Source organism: Drosophila subpulchrella, chromosome 3L (assembly GCF_014743375.2).
Source record: "Drosophila subpulchrella strain 33 F10 #4 breed RU33 chromosome 3L, RU_Dsub_v1.1 Primary Assembly, whole genome shotgun sequence".
Lineage (NCBI taxonomy): Eukaryota > Metazoa > Arthropoda > Insecta > Diptera > Drosophilidae > Drosophila > Drosophila subpulchrella.
Window position 1 is genome coordinate 20,209,068 of NC_050612.1, and position 26,597 is coordinate 20,235,664.

The 26,597-nt window shown below is 40.0% G+C and overlaps 1 protein-coding gene across 1 annotated transcript; it reads left to right on the forward strand.

The window, feature by feature from the left end:
* The first annotated feature begins 1,998 nt into the window (after positions 1–1,998).
* Positions 1,999–26,415, forward strand: LOC119554508. Its single transcript, XM_037865446.1, is given in 4 exon segments — positions 1,999–2,174; positions 19,341–19,613; positions 23,405–24,528; positions 25,199–26,415. Coding segments are annotated over 3 exon segments (1,965 nt in total). The 5' UTR covers positions 1,999–2,174; positions 19,341–19,551; the 3' UTR covers positions 25,978–26,415.
* The last annotated feature ends 182 nt before the right edge of the window (positions 26,416–26,597 follow it).

Genomic DNA, 26,597 nt, shown 5'->3' on the forward strand with positions numbered 1-26,597 from the left:
GAAAAATTATGCACAGGGGAAAATGTAAAATAAATTTAAATGTTATTAAAAGCATATTTGCATATTTGGTTACTGCTTCAAATTGGGTGTTTTATAATGGAAGGCTATAATAAATTCAAAATATATTAAACTCTTATATTCCGACCAGCTCTTAAAATATTTTCTTTGTTTTCCCATGGAGATTGTCCACTTAAAGTTTTGGGATATTTTTAAAACCCTATTACCAACATATTGTATTTGTTTTTCCTTTGGATATTGTCATTTTATAGGTTTCAACCTATTTATTATTACATTTTAAGACATTTTAAAGACATTTCTTTCTGTTTACCTTTATCTGTGCAGGTCTTAAGTATAATCAAATTTCTTTTGTGGCTTGCCGGCAAGTCGATGCAATTGAAAAATAATTGAACATCTCGAATGCTTATTGAATGTCATTTGGAAATTCATGGCTATGCGGATATGTGAGTACCATGACAGGATGAGTAGGTGGGGGAGTAGGTTCCGGGCCAGAATCAGACCTCGCATATCTAATGGATCTCCGCCCCACGCTGGCATTCAGTCGACATTGTCAACGTTCGGCATTCCAAATGACATGCACGCTGCGAAAAAAGAAAAATTATTGATTTGGTTTTAACGGCACTTAGGCCCTCATAATTGAGATCCTCGCCTTTGGCCCGTTCTTCTGGCCCTAAAGGCAAGTAGGTGTGAGACCTGAGTCCTGTTCGAAATGTGACATAAATTGAAGGATGATTCGGAAAAGGGAAATCTGTGTTTTCTTTTTTTTTGGTTGGGAAGTTAATGCCTCCCTCGGGGGCCTGTCAATCAGAAATCTTTTCAAAATGAAGCCCAACATGGCAGGAATATATTGGGGACATTTCCTGAATTTCAAATCTCAGTTATTAATTTGCTTTTCCATAACAAAAGTGGGATTTAAAATATCGCCTGAACGCCTCCTATGTTTTCTATAATCCGGGCTTTAAAAATTCCTTAAATTCCAATGCAGAAAATATAATAAATCGGTTTATTTCTACTGAAAATCTGTCGTTTTATTTAACTCTTCTCACATATGTATATTTTTTTTACAACCAATTTCATTTGGAAAATCGCACAAAATCCAGGCATCATAAATAGCTGACGTTAATCAACATATGCCTAAAAAAGACAGTGAGTCACTTGGAGGAAATAAATTGAAATGCAAACATAAATTTCGCAAATAGATCCGCACATAAATCTAAAATGAAGCAGTTGGGGAAAAGCGCAAGATAGAATAAAAATGTAAATAAATACCAGTCCAAATAAGATAAACGAACGTTTTACGAGCACTCGAAGGGGATTTTAAACACATTCGCAGCCCGGTCTATTAAAAGCCCGTTGTAGTTGCGAAAAGTGGGAAAATTCGTGGGGCGGGGCAGGAGGCATGGCTGTTTATCATTTCATTCGATGATTTATTACCCATACGCCGGGGGGCCCGAAAAAAAGGGTTAACTGCCATATGGACGGGCTGATGTTCCATAAATTTGACCAGCAAAAAGTTTTGGTATAAATACATTTTGGCGCGCTGAAAAGTCGAATAAAAACCTTTTCATTCATAAGAACAAATCGAATGGGATCCACTGCAAAAGCAGGAAAAGTAAAAGGCAAAGGCAAAAACTTCTGCAAAGGAGAGTGGGAAATTGTGAGTTTTGCTCTCTCTGTTTTGAAAAAATGGTTTTTCCGGCTCTCTGTTTTCCACAGAGACTGCAACTTCAACAAGTCAGCCAGCTGTTGCCTGTGGACCCTAAGTGGAAGCTGTTTTACGCCCAGCTGCACCAGTTGCTTCTGGTGGAACGCGTTTTCCCCTGGGTTTCCCCGAGTTTTCCGAACAGCTGTCGCTGCCGGCGTCGACGCCAGAAAGCTGGCAACACTTTCGACAGGCGCGCAGGAAAAGCCGACCGTCGATTTCCCGAGAGCTCGGGGAAAATCGCGAGCAGCTGCCGCCCGAGTTTTTCGCAGTTTTTCAGTTGGTTTTCCATAGCGGCGCCGCACGCACGTGTCTCGGAGTTTTTCCCGGTTAACAAATAAAGAACTTGTCATCGAATCGCCGGAAAATGTGCCGCTAAGATGAAAAATCATTATTATTTTCGGTCAAATGCGGTTGCAGTGGATTTTTCGTAATATCAGTTTTTCCAATTTGTGTAAGTTACCCCTGCCGGATTTTTATTTCGGCTGGTCAGTGAACTTTTGGTGATTTTATTCGCATTTGGTATCTGGCATCTGTGCTCGTTTCCAACTTATATTTCATTTATGGCCGAAAAAGGTTTATCTGATTAGCATAATGGCCGCCACATCCATGGGGACACTGTGCCTAATGTCCTGCAAATTGTATTTTCTGTAATCTTCTGGGTGTGTACCATTTGATTGATGTGGGTAGAGCCCAGTAATAAGTGGATAAAGAACAAAGAAACGCTGCCCAAAAGATTAAGAAAGGATGCTCAATGGGAATTTAAATACGTTTTAAATGACTTTCCTCAAAAAGAAATATAAATCTTTGCAGAAACTTTACATGAGCTGTAATTATACGTATCTATGTGCCACAAAGAAGGGATTAAGTGTACTCGGAAAAATACTAGCTTCGTTTAAAACTACATTTTTAAACAATAATTATAAAAACAAACGATATTCAAACTACTTTACTTCTATAAAATATATTGTTATGATATATTCGCATTAAATAAGTTAAAAAAGTGCTAAAAAATTAACTATTTGTAAAAATTGATTTCAATCTTATTATTTTTAAGAAGAAAAAACTTCCACAAAACTTTACTTTTTATGTAGTCATATGTGGTCTTATAAAATATTTCCAAAATTAACCTTGCCCCTACATTAATGGTTAGCAAACTTTAGCAATTAATGGAAGTTATGCGGCCTTTGTAATCCCCATCAAAAGTGACTTACAAGTTTCCTAGACTTTTCCACTTATCTGCATTTTGCGGCAAACTTTTCTGCACGCGGCAATAAATTAACTAAACATTTTTTATGATCAATGCCGCCGCAAAAGTGCAATCCAAGGGCCAGACTCAACTGGCGACTGGGGAGCACTTTCCACGATACCAAGGAAAACCTGAGAAGGTTTTGCCAAAATACAAAATATATGTGCGTACGCTCGCATGTCGTCAATGGACAAATAAACAATAAAACTGGGAATGAGACAACAAACATTGTTTGTACAAATGCGGCAAAGTCGTAAAAAGTGTTGTGAGCATAAAATTTGAATTTTGCACAAATGTACGGGAAGACAGGCATCCATGAAGGGAAACAAAAAACATAAAGTAAACCTCAAACAAATGTATACAAAAATATTTTGCATTCTGTGCTAGATTTCCTTTCTGGGTTTCTTTCAACTTGGCTTGCTGTATTTTTTTTATGGCCCACAATAAATAAAAGTCAACTAGAGAAGAAAGGCCACCAGAGGCAAACAAAAGGTTGGCTTGCGAAAATATTTGCACAGTGGCAAGAGTGGCAAACAAAAAGCACCAGATAGAGCAAAGTTTTCTAATTTCCCTCAAGGAAATGCCAAAAATACAAGCCTTTCATGTCAATACACACAAAAAGAGACACAATGCATAAAAATTTCAATTTATGAATGCCCGGAGGGTTAACAGCTTGCAGCAATTAGCCGCATGTGCGAAATTCTCGCAGCTGCCGAGGCCGTAATGCGACTCAATTTATGCACTTGCCCGCTGGCTTTAATTGCCAGTCGAATTGTTGACACATTTAGCCAAAACAGAAGGCCGACCCATCAATTGGGGCCCCAAATAGTAAGCAGACATGCCCCTCGAAGGAATGTCAGTGTCAAGAGTCGTGGCCGAGTACTTCAATCCTGATCTCGAACCCTCAATCCCAATGCCAAGTCCATTGTGCGTACAGCAGAACCTGAACTTTTCGGTTTCGGTTAAGTTGGGCAGCTAATTAATTTTTGTGCCAGCTGCCATCGCCAGATTCCAAGTCAGCATCCAAGAGTCCAGGCCCCCAGATGAGACAGTAATTGTCCATTGTGGTTCGTTCGGTTTTGGCCCAAGACGGGGCACGTGCCAGGGGCCCAAACCAATACCAATGGCCTGCGGCTTTTGGCCAAGACAAACTTCGGTTACATAGTTGGTGGGCTCTTGGTTTTGAGTATCATTTAAATTAATTGCCGGAGTTTAGCTCGCAAAAGAATGCAGAAACATTTAATGCGTCGGGCATTCAATTAATTAATACTAAATTCCTTTGTTTCTCAAGTTTAAACGAGAAGTCTAAGTGACTTCAGGTTGTCCATGGGTTAATACCATCATCTGTCAAACTACAATGTATTCAAAATACTACCATAAAAAATGAAACTGGTGTAGATTTAAAAGCGACGTTAGTTTGGAAACTAATCAAAGAATTATAAAGAAGAGATTCCTCCTCAAAAAAATTCATTCCTCAAAATCTCCCTTCTGTACATAAATTTTTATTGTATATTTAATTTAACTGCTGCTTAATTTCAGTTAATGTTGCAGGGAAATATTACAACTGCAAAGCATGCATCTAATTAGTTCCGAACATGCCTGCTTCTTAAACTTTCCTCGTTATTTATTTTCCCTCAGGTCATAACATTTAACTTGAATGCATAACGCATATGCCATATGGGCCGTGGGCCTTTAAATCCCAGGCGTCAGAGCGTAAAATCATAATTCCTTATAATAATAACAATAATTCCTTTGTTTAACCCAAATAAGCGACGTGAAGGTTGCAAAGTTGAGCAGTTAAGCCACATGTGTGGCTGGCAGAAATTGTCAACTTTTTTTTGATAAAGGAAGTGGGGACATTTTACAGCCTGTTACAAAGCTTTGAGCCCTGCAAAAGTTTTGCTCGCCCATTTAGTTCATTTGTGGAAAGAATGAATAAATTCAAATGAGAACGGCTCAAAAGATTTATGCTCATTTCTTTGGGGAGTCTAGGAGTCTGCCCAAGGTCCGATAAAAATAAGACGACCGGCGGGCGGGCCATTCATCAGCTATCTGGGCACGTGATGGCGTACTAAAAGGGAAAATGGGTAAACCCCTTAAAGGGATCAATAATTCACATTCCAAGTGCTGAGCCTCGAGAATCGGGGGTTGAACAGGGCACATATATCGTAGATACGTATATACGAGCACTTGAAAGGTTGGATACGGCGTAATATTTTCATGCAACATAGCGTTGCAAGGTCAAAACCGGAGGCCCCGTCATAATCGCAAAAGTTTCCACATATGCCATGCATGAGCGGTCCATAACCATATCTTGTATTTATATCACTTCCTTCCCCATCCATCTCTTGGTCTTCCCCTTGCTCAGTAGGAAAATAGCATTGCATAAATCTGGGCAAATATTACGCATACGCAGCAGCATCGTGCGGAAAAGCCATATCAAGCGCCATATCATCTTGCCATCTGTCAGTGCAGCGCGCTCTGCAAATCTCAGCCATAAATGATGATTGCATTTAAATGTTATTTATGCCGATGTGTTCTACCAAAAAGTCAGTGTGAATTATGCAGTCCTCGGGGAGATTGTTTAATTAAATGAAATGCATCTGGAAATGCAAGGATGTCGCATCGCATGAGTTCTTGAGACGGCAGTAAAATGTCGTACAGAGAAGAACCATTAGTGGATAAGCTCTTACATTTTATTTAGTTGCTCAAACCATTTCCGAGAATTCAAATGCGTGATGTGCTGCTCAGCTGCATTACTTACAGCTCTACAATTTTTATAAATTGCAAGTGCGAGATTTATTACTTATACATATGAAAAAAATCTTGAACTATCCAAGAACTATCACTTTGGCTTTGAATTGCTTACAAAAGTGTCAAATAGTATGCAATAATATATTTTAAAGATGAAAATATTCATTCGGTTTTTTATTGCATACTTTTGGGTACTTTTATTAATGAATTTAAGACCCTTCTTATTTATTTTATAAATTAAATGAAAACATCCCTTTTTCCTAACATATGAAAACCGGATAACTATTGAAAGTGGCGCAAAATGTTATACTAAAACATTACAGCATAATCACTCTAGGGATTAAAAGTCACTGAAGGTTTTTTCCGAACATCCTTGAACATCCTTAAATATCTTTGTAGTATATCTCCCGATTCCAAGGATGAATAGCTAAACAATTGGCAGAGAAACATTGCCATCTGAACACAAGCAAATGATTGCAGGAATCGAAGCTTAAAGTCGACGCCAAGATAGATCGAATGCAATTATTCTGATGGCGCCCGGCACAAAAATAACTATTTCTTGGCCACGCTCTTTAAGCTCAAGTGCTTTGTTTTGGGGGCAAGGGACTTTCACTTGGACTTGGACTCGAACGTGGACTTGTTCTTCGACCGACACGCTTGTGAAAATAAACAAAGCCAATGGCAACGGCAAATAGACAAAAGACGCGACAGACAGCGGCCCTTAAAAGATTATAAAGGGAGCATGGTGCTAGCTTCGTGGGTGGATGTCTGATGGCCAGACAAACTGTTGCTCATGCCCCATGAAACATGGCATCGAGCATAAGTGGAAGTCGTATCGTGGATGGCTTTCATTATTTCGCTTTTTTTCTGTTTCCAGCATTCTTGGTTTTTTGTGTTTGCCTGATAGCTGTCAATACAGAATCAGAAACAGTTAACAGGCAGCGAAAAAGTTACGATTCAGCATTATTCCTTTATGTTTATGTCCAGTTTTGTGGATAGCTCTTTATGAGCACTCTTTCAGAGTTATGAGTTTCTTGTCCTGTCACATAAACACGTTCTCTCGCTGTCTTCCCCCAACAAAAATGAAAGAGCTCCCAGCTCTAAGCTCCTGCCACAAGACAAATGGGATTTTTCAGTCAGGTCTCTAATTTACATATGCTTATCAGGCGCCCGCCAACCACATATCATTCCCACTGTCCAATTTCCCAGCTCGAGAAATCTTTTTTGCAACAAAAGAAATGGAAATTGCATCGAGACAGGGCATCAACAAGCTTCCCAGGCAGAGACAGATGGCAAGGCGAAACTTCGGCTAAAAAGCCGGGGCCAAGAGGTAAAACAGGAGGTAAAAAGGACAGAAGGGGTTCCCGGGAACGAAATACTTTTGCGGCATAAGCAGGAAGCACTGAGGACGCATTACCTGCTGTTGACATTTCGCAAGCAGCCAGGCATGGAACGTGAGGTCTTCGGTTCACAGAAGATCTAAGGTCTTCCCTTTCGCCCACTGAGCACTTGCTTGACGCTATTTTTGCAGCATGCTGGTCCTCCGAGGACTTAAAATATATCTGGCTTAATTAAGGATGCACGAAGCGAAATACCCCAAGCTGTTGCCATTTCTGAAAAGCTTTGTTTTCCAAAAAATAAACTATAAAAAAAAACATAAGTCATACAACTTTACAATTTGTATACATATTTTTCTTTATCTGTGCCTTATTATAAGTTTCTTGAAAATCTCAACTGAGATTTGATCCAGGACTTTCCCGGGAAATCTCCCCACTTTGCTACATCTGTTTCAGGCCACTTGTGTGTGCTCTAACGAGGAGTGACTTGCACTTCAGTTGGCCATTTACGGAGCACCTTTCGATGGCCCAAACCCGCATGTCATTGTCAGTCATCAGGGGTTCTTGGCCACCTCCCTACAATCTACCCTAGAAGCTACATGCCACATTGTACAGCAACACGCCTAATTCATTCATTTATTCATCGGTTGCCCGCACCTTTGCTGTGGCATCGTAATCGATCGCTTCAAACGATTCAATTGCACTAAGGTAATGGCATTAGACCAACTTCTGTTGGCCAGCAATTCACCGGGGCCAACAAATCATTCAGTGAGTCATTGTGCAAAAAGCAAAGGAATTTGGTACTTGCAAGTCACCGAAATAAATTCTATTATATCTTTGTTATGGGAAAATATTGCCACAACTAGTCAAAATATCTAAATATTGTATAGGTATCAGAACTAATCATAAGAAGTGGTATTTGGGCTGTCATAAACCAATATTTTTGGAATTCCAAATAAATTGGATATAAGTTCAAATAGTAATTAGGCTTGAAAAAACACTGCTGAGGTACCCTAACATTTTTTTAAAATATAACTATGTCTTTAATAGTTATTTTATATTTATGTTCGTGACATTTTTCGATTTCTTTTAATCTTTTACTTATAAAACTCAAAAGATTTAAGCCGTCTGTCCTTACTCTTGGTGTAAAACCTCTTTGTTGCTCTTGCTGGAGGCCTGGCAATTTATTAAAACCCAATCCCTCTTCCGAAGTTCGATGCTGGCACGTGAAAAACAGGTAGCTGGGTCGGAGAATAATGGCCGGATTGGCTACCTACAGCCTGTGCACCCCGAAAATGCATGTCAATGGCCCAAGTGGTAGGTGGGCGGTGGGCGTGGCAGCGTGAGATGACAGTCCCTGGCATTCACTTAGTGCCGAGTACTTTCCCCGGGCTCTCAGATGTTGCCAAGAGTTTTCCTGTTCAGGTTTTCTTAAGCATTGGCTTTTCCCTTAAAAAGTAACATGTCCGAAAAACACTTTGCCATTCGACTTCTCCGGGCAGCCACTCAGTCTGAGATTTTCCCCCACCGGAAAAGTCGCAATGGAAAACTCATGGGGTGCTGAAAGGAGGTGGTGCTGCTGTGTGTTCAAGTCTCGAGGACCCTCAAGTGCGTTACAGGCCACTTGGCCTTGTCTTACAGCAAATCTCTCACAATGCAGCCAACGCCACTTTTATTCAGTATTCCACATTCATTCTTATTCAAGAAAACTACTCGGTTCAGTGTAATTTTCTCGAGTTGCCTAAAGATACTTGACCCAATTTTTTTTTTTTTTGAGCTTCCTCAAAAGAATTTGTGTCGAGTCTTTAAGTTCATTTTTGTTTGGTCTTTGAGCCGCTTTAATTTAATTAAAACACTTGCTTTGATTCTGACTTAGCTTAGTTGGTTGGTAGGTAGGTGGCTAAGGCATAAAAGCCCCCGAAACAATTCAAGTGTCCGACCGGAAAAGTGGAAATGGACAAAATGGGAAAGCAAATAGAACGGCAGTGGAAAAATTTCGAGCCACTGGGCATTCAGTTCGGTTCGGTTTAGTTGTAGTTGCGTTGAGTTCTTTTGGGCAGTTCAGGTGGATTGTCACTCCAAGGTAACCGAGCGTTTTGTAGCCGTCTTTTGTTTGCCTCGCCTTTGTCGTCGCACCGAAATTTGTTACCTTTTGGCCGAAGAGGACAAGAGCTGTGTAAATTTCGGGACTCGCTTTTGAATTCCCCTTCTGAATATGCATTTCCAGAGGAATGATAAGAGTGGCAATAGAGCTAGTGATGGGCTAAATGCAGTATGTATACGCTTAAGGAATAATAAAATTTAAGGCCATTAAAGATCTCATTTATCATTATCAATTTATTAAAACTAATCGTGTCTAAAAGTATGCAATAAAAATCGCACTTCGTTTCATGCTACTTCCGTATAATCATAGCATACTTTTAGACACCTTTCTCCATTGCTGTTAAATCTGCAATAAATATTGGTGCATTTTTATCTCCATGGTTAAATTCACTCTTTTTCGTAACTCGTATAAGCCAAAATAATAAATTTCCCATCACTGATGGAGCACTTTCAATTCGACTACCTGGCTTTAATCAAGCTCCAATCAGCTCTTGGTAAATGTAAATGCTTCGTAGTTCTGCTGCACATAAAAGGAGCCATAGAAATTACAAAAGCCTGTGCCATAAAATGCGAAAAACCTCAAGAGCGGACCAACACCTACAGCGGCCCTGGGGAGAAAACTTAATTGCAGCATGTTGAGCCTGGGTAACAGTGCGTATGAGCAATATAAAGCCAAAAAGTCGGAGGTGAATTCAGGGGGTTCCTATGGAAGGACCCGGGAATGGGTGGCAGACTTCTCCCCAGAATAAAAGCCCCGGTTAATACCAATACCGTCGACGTCGTCCTACCTACCACGCGTTCGCTTTATGTGTGTGCGTGTCTCCGTGGGAAAAAACTAACAAAAATGCAATTTATGCTGCGTCCTCTGGCCGTGACGCGAACCCAAGTCACTGGGAACATAAAAACTGGCCATAAAATACGCCAAACATGTTGCCATCACACGCATCATGTGAGAATACCATTTAAAATGTGTTTTAAATAGGCAAAAAGTTGCTGGAGGCTGGCGGAAAATGAAAATAAACATAAATAAGGCTCAAGGTCAGGTGGTGGGTGCATTGAGAGAAAATACCTTAATTTCAAAAAAATATAAGATAATTTAATTTTTTTGTAAATAATATTTTTTATTATATAACATTTGTTTGAAGATTTTAGGGGGTGCCCTGTAAATAGGCCCACACTAGAGATTTGAAATAACCTTTTTAAAAAGTACCTAAAAGTATGCTGTGAAAAACCGCTTTTTACTTTTTGGTTCAAATAAAAATTGTTGCATATTTTTAGACACCTTTCTTAGTGGTTTTTAAATGGTAGCGACTTTTGAGGCCATTTTGACATTTTGGAAAAATAGTACTGCATAGTTTCGGAAACATTTCCTAATGATCTAAAAATCCTAATGATTTTTTGTCTCGGCTGTCTTGACTTACATGAAAGATCTGAAAGATATTTTGTCAGTGCGCCTGGTGTGTCCCAAATATAAATGGCGTTACCGTTAAAAATTTGTGTAATTTTCTAATGAATATTATTCGCACACACGCGCTGGGACGCGATGGAGATGGCTATCAGCCCCCAGGTATGCAGCACAAAATTAACATTATACCGCGGGCGAATGCAAGTACGAGAATGCCGCCATTGATTAGTGTGTATTAGTATGTACGGCACGGCAGTGGCTCGGAGTTAAATGGAGCGTGGTGCGGGTTTTAATGCCCATGCCCTAACTGTGATGAGGGGATCAGGATCAGGATCAGGTGAAGGTGAACGTAAACTGGGGCATTATGACTTACCCCCCCGGGGCCTGATGCCAGAATGAAAAGTTATCCAGGCAGACAGAGCTCATGGGGAAAGGAAATATTATTCCGAAAAGTATTGAACAGCCCGAGGCCTGGGGATTCTTTTCTCCAACCGAAAGGTAGGGCTCAAAAGTTTGGCACAGGACTTTTTAATTGCGAGTTCTACATTTCTGCTGGGAAACTTTTTAGGCAAATTAATGAAAAATGCCTGGGAAACATTCCATTCTGAGCAGACAGCTGGGCTTTAAATTCTTTAAATTTGAATGGCTCTCCCAACATTATAAATTACGCTTAGATTTTTAGCAACTTCAGCTTTAATGTTGCCAAATTTATGCATTAATTTATGCGGCAGCAGTCTCAGCAACCATTTCCCCCCAAGCCAAAGGCAAACAATTGGCCATGGCCAGCTGCTGGTTGCGGGCAAGTCATTTAATTTTATTATGACATAGCAGTTAAAATGTTTGACTATGAAAAATTGATGGTACTTTTTTCGGGCTTGGTACAACTTTTTTTTTCTGTCGTCTAGTCGCCGCCCGAAAGGCGTCTGGAAATTCAGTTAACGCCATTATGTTTTTTGCCCTTCGACGCACACTAAATGTTGTTAGCTGACGGCTTGTCCGCCAAATTGATGGCGCTTTAATAGAAAGAAAATTTGGGGAAATAAAAACCGTCGAACCGCGAACCACCAACGGCAGCAGCAGGTACTTGATAATAAATTGAAAAATAATATTGAGCAGACTTTGCCCGAGTTTTTCTCCTCTCGATTTCTTTTGGTCCTTTTGGGGGGATTGCCTGTCATGTCCTCGCCATCGAAATTCGCATTCGTGGCCATGGCGACATGAGGACGTGCTCACCACAAGTGCCAGGGATTTGTATCAATGCTAGAATGCTTGAGTATAAGCACTGGAAAAAATGTTTACATAAGAAATGAACATTAAAGAAGAAATTATACACTCTTTTAATTCATAAAAATAGAGTATTGCAAAATAGTAATTTTGAAATACATTAAATATAATATTGAAGACCTAAAAGATGAATCTATAAAATAGAAAATTTAAAAACACTTTTGGAGAAATATAAATTTAAGCTGTTTCATGAATGTGATAAGAATTATACCACCCCCTTCTTATAGAAAACAAATCGTTACTTACAACATTTTTCTTAACTGTCCACTCTATGTGAACAATATTATTAAGACCAAAGTATATTCCACATTTTTTTCTTTTAGAATAAAGATTTTTTAAAGTGTAAAGTTCTGTGTAAGGATGCAACAGGAGATGTTGTTTGTAAAATAAGATTCTGTCTAAAGGGTAGGTGTCCTTGCACTCGAATTTCCCCCTTTTCTTAAACTTTTTCTTTGCTAAATTTGGTTTGCTTGTTAGGTTTATATGGCAGCAACGGATATTATTTCCTCGCTTGACAGCCAGCATTGGAAAGCGGAAAATATAGACTGAACAGAAGAGTTTCCGCTGTCGATAAGCTGGGTAAATGCTAAGGAATAGGACTACTATCCACCACCCCCAAGAACCCATAAATTTTTGGTTCGACGCGGTTTTATCTTCAAGCCAAAGCTAAATCCAATTTATGGGCAAAACAGCTGCTGTGGCAAAGCGGAAGTTGATTGCTTTTTTTTTACTGCAAGCCACATATTTGCTATTGGATTAGCCGACAGAATTTTAATGGCCGCAAATGAAGTGTTACAATTAATAGCCAATAAGCTGCAAAATTAGTTTCAGCTTTTATGGTTATTCCGTAATAACATTAGGATAATTAAAAATGTTTTAAACTTACGAGCTAAGCCACTATATCCAATTAATACTTTTTGTATGGATTTTATTAATATTTTAATTAGTTTTAGTTGCTTGTGTGGGTACAAAATATTAAAAAAAATTGATTTACATTCTATACAGTTAATTTACCCTAAAAATTAATTGTCCATAACCTTGGTAATTAAACCAGATTTTAATTGCAAGCACATAATACATTTGGATTCCCTATAAATGTTCAGACTTTAAAGTAGTAAAATTTATACACAGTAGAAAATGATGTGACGACTTTATAAGCTAAATCAAAACTGAAAAGATCAGAAATCGAATAATATTGCAAATGACCTTAAAATGATGTTAATTAATAATTTTTTTGCACTTCCAAAATTTAGATGATTCTGTTTCAGAATCTGACAATACACTTTGTTCCCCATCGCCATGTGCACTCAATCAATAAAAATGCTACATTCGCCAGCCACCCAAATATTTTCTAGAAATAAACCCATTGTCAGCAGTTCATTCATAACAATGAGGTGTGAAAAATTCTATTTATCGCTGTCCAACTTTCTCTCTCTCGCTGGCCCCAAATAAGTGTCATAATTTATTGATATTTTATAGAGCGACAGACAAAGAGAATAATCGCTGGATAGCCGGGGCTTATGCTGCTAATCAACTGCCGATTGCCAATGGCAGGTAGAATTTCACTGTAATAAACATGTCGATAAGCAATAAACCGCCGATAGGATGGCCTACACCCTGAGCAACAACAATAAACAAGTCCGATAAGCCGGCCAGATTAATATCATATTCCGATATTCCGTGGGCCATGAGCAAACAAATTAAAATGGAAAAGTGCCAGCCCACACAAATATGTTATGTGTGTAGCAGAAGGCTGCCAAATTGAAATGAATTGCTGAGCCGGCATTATGCCATATGCCACCGTTTGGGAGCTTGCCGATGAGGCGGGGATAATGGTGATATAATCGAAGTAAATGGCGTGACACTTGGCAGCGTATTCATAACCACTGCAGTTTCAATTAACGCAGATTGGAATATCAATTCGGTGGTTTCTCTCTAAGTGCACCACGATAGTTTATCAATCATACAATCGCATTCAATTTAGGTTTTATTAGGCACTTCCTAGCGATAAATGACATTTACGACCCTCGAAATAGGCCATAATAATTTTATTTGACGTATATAATATCCATTTAAAAAGCTCACGTCAATGAAACTAAATAATTGAGATCCAACCAAAGGCAATTATGTAATGTGGCCCGCCATTGTCAACAGTTTTAATTAATCTAAAATACCTGAAAAGGTGGCGAGGGAAAATGCGCAGGAAACTAATCAGTGCAAAATAACACAAAACAATGGCCGGGAAAGTTGGCTGCTAACTCGAGTTGTGGCCTAAACAGCAATTACCTTGACCCGAGTGAAAGGCTGACGGGATAATGAAAAAATACTGCACTTATTCAAGGTTTTCGAAACAAAGTGACCAATTCTTATACTCTAGTTAATTTTGTTTTTTATACACTTTCTGCTACATATTTGAAATATTTTGATTAGCTTTTGTTTGTCATTAAATATTTGTTTTTTATTATTTTTAATATATTGTAACCGACAAGATGTATTAGGTTATTTAATAATTTATTTTCCATCTTCTTTAAAATCATTTAAATGTTAAAATGTTCAAAATGTTCTACCTTTAAAACAAACCATATATAAGAAGAAATTACCTGTGCTTTCAGCACTACACGTGACTGCTGACACAAAAGGTATTTTCCGTACTTGGCCCTAAAATATGCAGCAGTATCCTCTGTTTTCCGCTGCGTCTGCCTGATTGTCAAGTGACGGACAACCGTTGACATGTTTGTTGATGATCCCTGGGCCACCTCCTCCTCCACAATTACTGTCCCTACCAACCCAAAAAATGCCCCTATATTTGCACCCGCTGAGCCAAAGCGTTTTGTGAATGCTTAATTACAAAATGCGCTCATGTTTGGTCGCAGACTTTTGGGGCGCCTTAACTCGGCAAATATTTGAGTAAGGCGCCGGCGAAATCGTTGACACTCGTCATGTTGACACTTTCCGCCCACAAAAACCCACATTTATAGACCGAGTCAGCGCGGGGTTTCGGTTTCGATAAAGCCAGCGTGAAATCAATGGGCAAATAGCCACAAACACAATGGCAAGTCAGGCGAGTACATGTAATTGTTACAATCACTCGGGCAAAAATAAAGAAGTTTATGGAAAATAAAATATATTTTAGGCGCTTATTTAATTTTTTGTATTTTTTATAAAATATTCCAGCTCCACAAGAACTTACTTATATTTCATTATATTTTATACTTTATAAATAACTATAACTTTTCTTATCTATAATACTGAATTTTTAATTTATTATTATGCTATTCTTTCTTAAGACACATCTGTTTCAACTTAAAAATCCTTGTCCACTTTAAACATTTTTCTGTAGAATCATAAAGATTTTTCTTTCTCTGCACCATACATTCATTGCATTAAGAGGCACAGCAAATAACGTTGAAAAAAGCGTAGGAATCAAACCGTTCCATCAAAAAAAGGAGGATGAAATTATGAAAGAACAAACAAAATTGTAGCAATACAGAAAGCTTTTAAGAGCCCTCAGGATGGGAAAGTAGTACCTCGGGCAACAGATAAGCATATGTGTCAGAGCAAAGACGTTTCCTAATGCCCTTCAATCTTATCTTCAGTCGCTTAGGGACCCAAATCAATAAGCGGCAGCCGTCAATCAAACTTTGAAAGAATTACCCGGCTAATTGAAGCGGGCCCACTCAATAATGGAGATATTAATTCCCCGAAAAAAACTCCAACTTAAAGAGCGGAAACTTTTGGCAGCAAGTATTACCCAAATTACTGGGGACCTTCATCAGTACACAGTTTAACCGAGGAGAACTGTGGTGAGCACTTTTTTGGAGGGGTCAATCGAAGAAGTGCCGAAAACAAGCAACAAACACCAAACGCCAAGGAAGTTAACAGAAAAATCGTACAAAAATAATGCCGAAGTGAAAAGTTTTTGCAACAAGCCACAGCAATTAGGCAGCCAGAGAAGCCAAGCAATTTCCACATGCAGAGGTCAAAATGAAATTGCCAAGCGGATGGAGAAAATGGAATGGGAAAATGGCAAATGGAAAATTGAGAATTAGAATGTCGCCCCTTGGCTACATCCTAAACAAGAAGAAAAGTTGCCAGTGAAATGATTTTTCAAATTTTCTGCAGTTCGTGCATAAACCGCAAGTCATATTTGATTTTATTTCTGATTGTGTTTCGATAGGTGGAAATATTCCATTTCAAACGTATGTAGTTTGTAGTGGAGTTACACAGTCAAAAAAGGCTACTCATGCTATAATAATAAGTCGTTCAGTTAAAAGGAAATCCGATCAATTGTATAGGTGTCGAAAAGTATGCAGTAATACTTTTGGAAACTAAATAATTTGCTGAATACTTTTAGACACTTTCTTAAGTAATTTCCAAAATGAATTGATTTTTGTGGTCCCTTCTTGACTACCGACCAGTTTTGTTTAGGTGTACCGGATTTCGATTGCCTGTTTCGGTATATTGCGCATACGCCGCCTGCGCCCATGACAAGTGTTCAATTAAACGCGGTTAGTTAAGGCTGCCATCGCCCCTTCAGCGTCCTTGATGCTGGCTTCCGGTCTCGTTATTGCGGCTTCCTCCATTTTTTTTCTCCCTTTTTCCAGAGGGAAAATGAAAGTGGAATATCAAATGCTTAAAATGTGTGCGTGTGAGCTACAAAACCGGATTTCCGGCAGCCGAAAAAAAACAAAAAATCTAAACTTTAAGTGAGCCCGGGCAGCTGCACGTGGCCGTTGTTACCTTTTGGCATAATTTTCCACAGCCCTCCCCAGTGATTGCCCGGAATGCTGGAAATGTGTGCCAGAGCTTTTCGTTTCATAAATTCACAGCGTTTCTAACCGCACATGAAGGACTTTCCCGGGCACTTCTGGTCTCTCCATCCTGGCAAAGTATTTCCGGCCAGCGAAATGAGCCAGCTCACATGATGGCAATCCCCTCCACCGAGGGGGTCAGAGACCACATACACCCCCACAGTACTAGATTCTCATGCTCATTATATGGCCGAAAGCCAAAATGAAAACAGGGATATTCAGTGCTCTGTTGGCTTGTGAGCTCCTGCCTTGAGGACAGGCCAAAGATGTAATTGTACTTGGCCGGAAAATGGTTGAACCCAGCTCGTTGGGTACATAAAAAAATACAATGGACTTGGGTGTAGTGTGGTTTTATCGGGGAAAGAGAAAAATCAGTACATTTAAAACCAGTGAAGCTTATTTCATATGAATATGTTCAAAGAATTTATATACTTAACATCATAATGATGTCCCATTAAATTCTAGTGCTATTATTATTACACATAAGAAGCTATATCATACCTTAGGATCTTACAAAAAATGTAAAAACTAATTCTTTAAATAGCACATTATTATAGAACTCTTATAGGTTTTTTTATGGTCTATATAAAAACCTTTTACTGTAATTTACCTGTTTATGTCTGACTTTTTCTACAGTACAGCAACTCTATTGTTACAAAAAATGTTAAAACCATTAAAACACTAACTTTCCGGCTCTACTTCTTTTATTGGCACAACTTTTTCTACAACTCTTGAACCTATTCATAAACCGTTTCCACTTTAAACACATTATTACCGATACCATTGGCAGATAATCGGATGTGGTCGTTATAACACCGTGTTTGGTTAATGGGCAAACCACAATCAAACCTCACTTTGTATGGACATTTGCAGTTGGCCAACTGTCAAAGGGGGCGTGGTTCTGTAATTAAAATGAGGCGGTGGAGAGAGTGAATCGCAGAGTGGGGATGATTATGTGATTCCATTACGTTGAACAGAGAGGTGGTATTAATAATGCAGCTGGCGATGGCATCATTAGATCGTTTAAATGGATGTTTTGTTGTGTGGTGTTGTCTATTAAGCGGCAAGTGTTGTTCCTTGTCAGAAGACATCTACAGACCCCTCCCTGCCTCTTTTTCGCCTGTTGTCAGCTGCCATTGCCAGGCACTTAAGACGGGTCCTCAAACCTCCAACCTCTACCCCGAATACCCCCTAAGATATGCCGCTGTTTCTGTCATAGTCAACAAGTCCTCGCATTTACGTGACTGGCCGCAACTTTAACGGCCTTTAGTCCTTTGGTCAGCAGGCACTTGACACTGTAGCCTGGTAGCCCACCCTATACATATATGATACATAGGACCCAACCCACCGAAATTCCCAAAAACTTCCGTAATGGGCGGCATACGGTGCGTATTAGTTACATTAGTGGCGACCAAATGAGACAGTGGGACCTTTGTTTATTGCTTTACCACTGCGTGTTTGCATTGTACCCTGCTACAAAATCCAATTCAATTATAAGCCCTGACCGCATGTTGGATTAAGCCAAACATTTGGGGACCTGCCTTAAAGGCAGTAGTTTCTTCGAAACACCGAAATTGTGTTTCTTTATTGCTAATTCAATATGCATGACAAGGATTAATTATCAATTTCAGGGTCAAATATACCATTTATAATTACTTGGGCTCAGACAAAAATGCTTATCCTGCCCGATTTTTGCCAGTCAGCATCGTGGGATGCCCTGCCAAGTCACATGGCATAAGTCCAATCTAGGCCAAAATCCCCAGCCGAAAGACTTAATCACTGTAATGGAAGTTAGGTCGGCTTACAAAACCAAGAACCAGAATTTGTGCTTGAAAACACAAACAAAAAAAACGAAAACAGGGCAGATATGAATGGAAATGAAAAGATTTTATTATCACCTCAAGGCTGCCAAAACATTTGGGCCAATTTTCATTGTACAGATTTATTGCCGGATAAAAGCAGAACGCTCCGGAAAACTGTCAGTTGGCTGACAGAGAGAAAGTTACTTTTAATTAAATGTTACAGGCACAATGCAGCTGCAACTGCGGTCGAGCAAAGAGCAAAAATGAAGATATTTTCCTTTGAAGCGCTGGGCATTCTCCATATTTCCTCATTTGTCTAATGGAATTACGTCGACGAGGAATGCGTGTGGGACCCAGAGTGTTACACTCAGCGAAAAATCTTATGGGAAATATAAATATATAGAAATATAAAATGTATTTGTATAAAGTTGGTACAAAAAATAAACAGTTGGAACCACTAAGTTTAGGTCAAAGTTACAAAATTAAAAATAAAAGCTCTGAAATGTTTACATGTATGGCTACATTTGGTACAAGTGTACCTTGTAAGCTAGTCTCTTGCCTGCTCCTGCCATATCGTTTTGCTTACAAATTGCTGAAATCATCTGCTTCAGCTGGGCCACTGGTCGTATGCGTAATATTGATTACGAGCCCTGGCCTTGTTTTCTGACCACTTCGCCTGAATGGTAATGACATTTCTTTGTTGATTCATTTGGAATGATACTTTTGACCTGCCCTGAACTTCAGCACTTGCATGTGGCATGCAATGCCTGGTATTTTGGGAATTCCAAAGCTTAAATTCTGCTAAAATTAAACCAAATCGACAAACGAGAGAGAATTCATTTCTTATTCAACTAACGCCTTTTGTATATTTGCAGGTAGCATTTTCGCCACGCAGCTTGCATATTTAAGAGTTGAAATTTCCGAAAAAAGGGAATTTTAATGAAACGACAGAGGCGCCACGGGGGGCAGTGAGTTGGGCAGACGGAGAGGACACGGCGGTCAATCAAACGGAGTCCAGGAGCCAGAACATCCCGCCAGTCGACGACCATCTGACCACCGGACCAGAACCAGCTCATCATTGACACCATGGTCACGAACATGTCGCAGCCGCATTATTGCGGCACAGGCATCGATGACTTCCACACAAAGTGAGTACAGCGAGGACATGGGCTCTACGCCCCGGGGATGTCTGCATGTTAATTACTTTTTTAAATGTAATTTGCATAATGATTTGCCAGCCATCCGGGGCGCACATAATGAAATCATGTGTGTAATTGCCTACGGCCAAGGTGGCAAAAGACTAACCAAGTGCATCTAATGCGGGAAGGCAGGGCCTAACCTTTGCTTAACCAAGTACTGGCAAAAAATCCACACAATATTGGTATTTGGGGGTGGAAAGCTGACATAATTTTTCTTGGATTTAGCAAAATAAAGACATTAATATATTTTTGTGTTGCACAAGTCGTGGATCTCAGATAAATTGTGGAAGGAATACTTTGTCTGAGGCCAGCTTTATTTATCTTTAATTTGTCTTTTCTATCTGAGTAAGCAATTTGCACGGATGACTTCATTTGAAGGCTTTTGCTGTTCCTCATACGAATTTCTTTAATTTGCATGTTTTAAAGCTTACACATTAATTTCATACTCAGCTCGGGCTCGAAAAACTCGAGTTTTGCAGTCTAGAAGTGCAGTTTTGGGTTTCCATTCTGGAAGCCATTGGAAATACGGAAAAATCAGACATGAAAATGGGTCAAAATTTGGACCTTCGTTCTGTACATAAATTTTAGTGTAGAGTTTTAGAGAATTCAACCACAAACTCATAGAGGTATCCCACGTCTAAATCGGGCTCGAAAAACTCGAGTTATAAAGTCTAGAAGTGCAGTTTTAGGTTCCCATTTTGGAACCCATTGGAAATACGGAAAAATCAGATATGAAAATGGGTCAAAATTTAGACCCTCGTTTTAGACATAAATTTTAATGTAGAATATTAGAAAATTCAACCACAAACTCACAGAGGTATCCCACGTCTAAATCGGGCTCGAAAAACTCGAGTTATGAAGTCTAGAAGTGCAGTTTTGGGTTCCTATTTTGGAACCCATTGGAAATACGGAAAAATCAGACATGAAAATGGGTCAAAATTTGGACCTTCGTTCTGTACATACATTTTAGTGTAGAGTTTTAGAGAATTCAACCACAAACTCATAGAGGTATCCCACGTCTAAATCGGGCTTGAAAAACTCGAGTTATGAAGTCTAGAAGTGCAGTTTTGGGTTCCCATTCTGGAACCCATTGGAAATACGAAAAAAATCAGACATGAAAATGGGTCAAAATTTGGACCCTCGTTTTAGACATAAATTTTAATGTAGAATATTAGAAAATTCAACCACAAACTCACAGAGGTATCCCACGTCTAAATCGGGCTCGAAAAACTCGAGTTATAAAGTCTAGAAGTGCAGTTTTGGGTTCCCATTTTGGAACCCATTGGAAATACGGAAAAATCAGACATGAAAATGGTTCAAAACTTGGACCCTCGTTTTAGACATAAATTTTAATGTAGAATATTAGAAAATTCAACCATAAACTCACAGAGATATCCCACGTCTAAATCGGGCTCGAAAAACTCGAGTTATGAAGTCTAGAAGTGCAGTTTTGGGTTCCCATTTTGGAACCCATTGGAAATACGGAAAAATCAGACATGAAAATGGGTCTAAATTTGGACCTTCGTTCTGTACATAAGTTTTAGTGTAGAGTTTTAGAGAATTCAACCACAAACTCATAGAGGTATCCCACGTCTAAATCGGGCTCGAAAAACTCGAGTTATGAAGTCAAGAAGTGCAGTTTTGGGTTCCCATTTTGGAACCCATTGGAAATACGGAAAAATCAGACATGAAAATGGGTCAAAATTTGGACCTTCGTTCTGTACATAAATTCTAGTGTAGAGTTTTAGAGAATTCAACCACAAACTCATAGAGGTATCCCACGTCTAAATCGGGCTCGAAAAACTCGAGTTATGAAGTCTAGAAGTGCAGTTTTGGGTTCTCATTATGGAACCCATTGGAAATACGAAAAAAATCAGACATGAAAATGGGTCAAATTTGGACCCTCGTTTTAGACATAAATTTTAATGTAGAATATTAGAAAATTCAACCACAAACTCACAGAGGTATCCCACGTCTAAATCGGGCTCGAAAAACTCGAGTTATGAAGTCTAGAAGTGCAGTTTTGGGTTCCTATTTTGGAACCCATTGGAAATACGGAAAAATCAGACATGAAAATGGGTCAAAATTTGGACCTTCGTTCTGTACATAAATTTTAGTGTAGAGTTTTAGAGAATTCAACCACAAACTCACAGAGGTATCCCACGTCTAAATCGGGCTCGTAAAACTCGAGTTATGAAGTCTAGAAGTGCAGTTTTGGGTTCCTATATTGGAACCCATTGGAAATACGGAAAAATCAGACATGAAAATGGGTCAAAATTTGGACCCTCGTTTTAGACATAAATTTTAATGTAGAATATTAGAAAATTCAACCACAAACTCACAGAGGTATCCCACGTCTAAATCGGGCTCGAAAAACTCGAGTTATGAAGTCTAGAAGTGCAGTTTTGGGTTCCCATTTTGGAACCCATTGGAAATACGGAAAAATCAGACATGAAAATGGGTCTAAATTTGGACCTTCGTTCTGTACATAAATTTTAGTGTAGAGTTTTAGAGAATTCAACCACAAACTCATAGAGGTATCCCACGTCTAAATCGGGCTCGAAAAACTCGAGTTATGAAGTCTAGAAGTGCAGTTTTGGGTTCCCATTCTGGAACCCATTGGAAATACGAAAAAAATCAGACATGAAAATGGGTCAAAATTTGGACCCTCGTTTTAGACATAAATTTTAATGTAGAATATTAGAAAATTCAACCACAAACTCACAGAGGTATCCCACGTCTAAATCGGGCTCGAAAAACTCGAGTTATGAAGTCTAGAAGTGCAGTTTTGGGTTCCCATTTTGGAACCCATTGGAAATTCGGAAAAATCAGACATGAAAATGGGTCAAAACTTGGACCCTCGTTTTAGACATAAATTTTAATGTAGAATATTAGAAAATTCAACCACAAACTCACAGAGGTATCCCACGTCTAAATCGGGCTCGAAAAACTCGAGTTATGAAGTCTAGAAGTGCAGTTTTGGGTTCCCATTTTGGAACCCATTGGAAATACGGAAAAATCAGACATGAAAATGGGTCAAAATTTGGACCTTCGTTCTGTACATAAATTTTAGTGTAGAGTTTTTGAGAATTTAACCACAAACTCACAGAGGTATCCCACGTCTAAATCGGGCTCGTAAAACTCGAGTTATGAAGTCTAGAAGTGCAGTTTTGGGTTCCTATTTTGGAACCCATTGGAAATACGGAAAAATCAGACATGAAAATGGGTCAAAACTTGGACCTTCGTTCTGTACATAAATTTTAGTGTAGAGTTTTAGAGAATTCAACCACAAACTCATAGAGGTATCCCACGTTTAAATCGGGCTCAAAAAACTCGAGGTTTGAAGCCTAGAAGTGCAGTTTTGGGTTCCCATTCTGGAACCCATTGGAAATACGGAAAAATCAGACATGAAAATGGGTCAAAATTTGGACCCTCATTTTATACATACATTTTATTGTAGAATAGTAGAGAATTCAACCACAAACTCAAAAAGGTATCCCACGTCTAAACTGGGATTCAATAACTCAAGTTATAAATATGCGTGAGACTGGTCTGAGGAAAAGTATTTTATTTTTATTGCTCCACGTTTTGTCAGTTTAATTTCACATGAAATTTATATTTATTTTAAAAGAAACACAAGAAAAGGAATAATACAAGCTTTTTATTTTGACACAATACCATATGGTTTATTTTTCTCCAGTGACTTAAGGCCTTGCTTTTTTCACCTTTCTCCCGGACAGCTACAAATACTTCCATGGTTACTTCTCCCTGATTGTGTGCATCCTGGGCACCATTGCGAATACCTTGAACATCATTGTGCTAACCCGCCGCGAGATGCGCTCCCCCACGAATGCCATACTCACGGGTCTGGCGGTGGCCGATCTGGCCGTGATGCTGGAGTACATACCCTATACGGTGCACGACTATATCCTCAGTGCCCGGATGCCGAGGGAGGAGCAGCTGAGCTACAGTTGGGCCTGCTTCATCAAGTTCCACTCGGTGTTTCCCCAAGTTCTGCACACCATCTCCATTTGGCTGACAGTCACCCTGGCTGTTTGGCGCTATATAGCGGTGAGTTATCCGCAAAGGAATCGGATCTGGTGTGGAATGCGGACTACTCTGATCACCATAGCCACAGCCTATGTGGTGTGTGTCCTGGTGGTATCCCCGTGGCTCTACTTGGTCTCGGCCATTGCCAAGTTCCTGGAAACCTTGGATGCTGATGGCAAGACCATTGCTTCGGTTCCGTTGAGTCAGTACATCCTGGACTACAATCATGAGGAGGAGGTGACCATGCAGGTTATGTCCAGTACGACGCCAGATGTTTCCTGGGCGATACCAAGTGGATCGGCTAATGGCACAGCAGTTAGTTTGCTCAGCCTGACCACAGTGATACCTCTGACGACCATCAGTTCGGGTATAACCACTTCCTCGGCGGCGTTGGGTGAGCGAAATGTCACCGTCTATAAGCTGTATCACAGTGCTTTGGCGCTACATGATCGCCAGTTCCGGAATGCCACCTTCCTGATATATAGTGTGCTGATCAAGCTGATACCCTGCTTTGCACTGACCGTCCTGTCTGTGAGGTTGATTGGTGCCCTATTGGAGGCGAAGAGACGGAGGAAAATCCTGGCCTGCCATGCGGCCAACGATATGCAGCCAATTGTCAATGGAAAGGTGGTGACCCCCACTCAACCCAAGAGCTGCAAGTTGCTGGAGAAGGAGAAGCAGACGGATCGCACCACGAGGATGCTCCTGGCTGTCCTGCTACTCTTCCTGGTCACCGAATTTCCGCAGGGCATCATGGGTCTGCTGAATGTCCTCCTTGGCGATGCCTTCTTCATCCAGTGCTACCTAAAGCTGAGTGAGTAGCCCAAGATTAGGACCCCTTCTCCTCCTGGTTGTCTGTAAACCGTAATTGCTTTATTGGCTATGATAATTGACTGAATTTATGGCTGGTGTTTTCGTGGGCCCGCTTGGCACAGCCATCAATCATACGCACCGCTGACTACCATAATTGCACCGCAAATTTGAGGCTTCAATGTTCGGCTGGCCCTGACATGTTCAAGGAGTAAAGAATATTTTGTTTAGCCAGTACACCTAAAATATAACATTTTTATAAATAAAACATTTTATTTGTATACTAAAAATTTAGTAGTACCTATACACATATTTCAATTTTGAATAGTATTTTTTACAAAGTGTTCTAGTAAGCCTTTTTTTTATAAAACATTTTATCTAGTCTGGTAAAATTGTTGACAATATTAACAAGTTATCTCTAGAAAAAGGCAATTAATTTCTTTCGTGAACAATAAATTCAATATATTTTGTCTATACGTTCTTGTTGCTAATTTTATTTTTACAAAAAATCTAAATAACCTGGTAATATTAAAATCTTTTCCCAAGTGTAAGGGACTATAACAACTAGTTGGCCTTGAACCTCGACCGACCCTCAGTGCAACCCCGCCCACAGATGGCGTGTTGATGATGTCCGGGCACTTATGGCATTTCGATTTCTGTTTCCCCCGTTTCAGGTGACCTCATGGACATCTTGGCGCTTATTAATTCGAGCATCAACTTCATCCTGTACTGCTCGATGAGCCGCCAGTTCCGGAGCACGTTCGCGCTGCTCTTCCGGCCGCGCTGGCTGGACAAATGGCTGCCGCTGTCGCAGCACGACGCCGATGGGCGGAGGCTGGGCGGAAGCGGCGGCCTGGGCGGATATGGACGCCAGCGGCTGTTGCACACGGATGCCGTTAGCAAGAGCATGGCCATCGATCTCGGGCTGACGACCCAAGTGACAAATGTGTAGCAGGAAAGCAGCGGCCGGGCGGGCATGTCAACCGCAGCCGGCGGAGGAGGAGGTTTTGGAGGAGCAGTAGGAGGAGGAGTAGCTGCATCGGTGGTACTGCCACTGGCACCATCAGTGCCTGAAGTTGATGGATGTCCCGATGTTGCTGTTTCCACTAACGACATCAGTCTGGTGGAGAAGCTGCACCACCAGCCCGTTCAAAAGGGAGCCACCATGCCCACTAACCACCATCGAAGGCGTCGCAGTGGCAGTGGCACCAAGTGCATCTGGCCCACCACCGATTGGCTGCGAAAGCTGCGTAACCAAAAGACCAGGGGGGACACTGAACCCGCCTCTGATCACCAGGATATAGAGCTGGCCAAAAGACGCAGTAGTGTCCTGTTAATGGTATTACTTAGCAGCTCCGATGAGGTTAAGGCCAAGGCTGTTTTGGTCAGTGAACAGCCGCCCAGTCCGGCGGATGAGGATGTGGAAGACGCCATCGATGCCCTCTGGCTGTGAGAGGTCCTCACAACCACCCCTTTTTTATACCCTGTAAATTATCCTACTACCCACTAATATTTAACAACCATGTACAGACCAATTAATGCAACAAATTGTCCAGCGCTGTTTCCCCAATTTTCCCGCCAGCGTTGTCTTTGTGGATCGAGAGCCCCTCTGCCGAGACTTCGCTCTGCTGGAAAATTAAGGGGTACTCCCTATAGGGACGCCCTGGAAGCAGCCTGCCACATTTTGTGACCACACTTGATAAGTGATATACATGACTAAGTTTCGACCCTTAAATAGTTATGTAAGTGCTAAGCATCTTTAGATACCACACAGAAAACGAATTATCTATAGTCTAACTATTGTTTAAGAAATATTTATAAAACGTTTCGGATGTTAAGAGATTGGATTCCTTTTTCTATGGAAATAAATGGTTTATTCGATGGTAACAGAGTTTTATGAATTTTATAAAATGTATTAATGTAAGTATTCTTGAAAGGGGAATCTCATTGCCCATAAATATCTGAGGGAACTCTGAAAAATACATAAATGTGTTTAGTTGGAACTTTAATTTAATTTATATTTAATGATTTGCATATGCAACTAAATAAACTAAAGTATTTTTGAAATTGTAT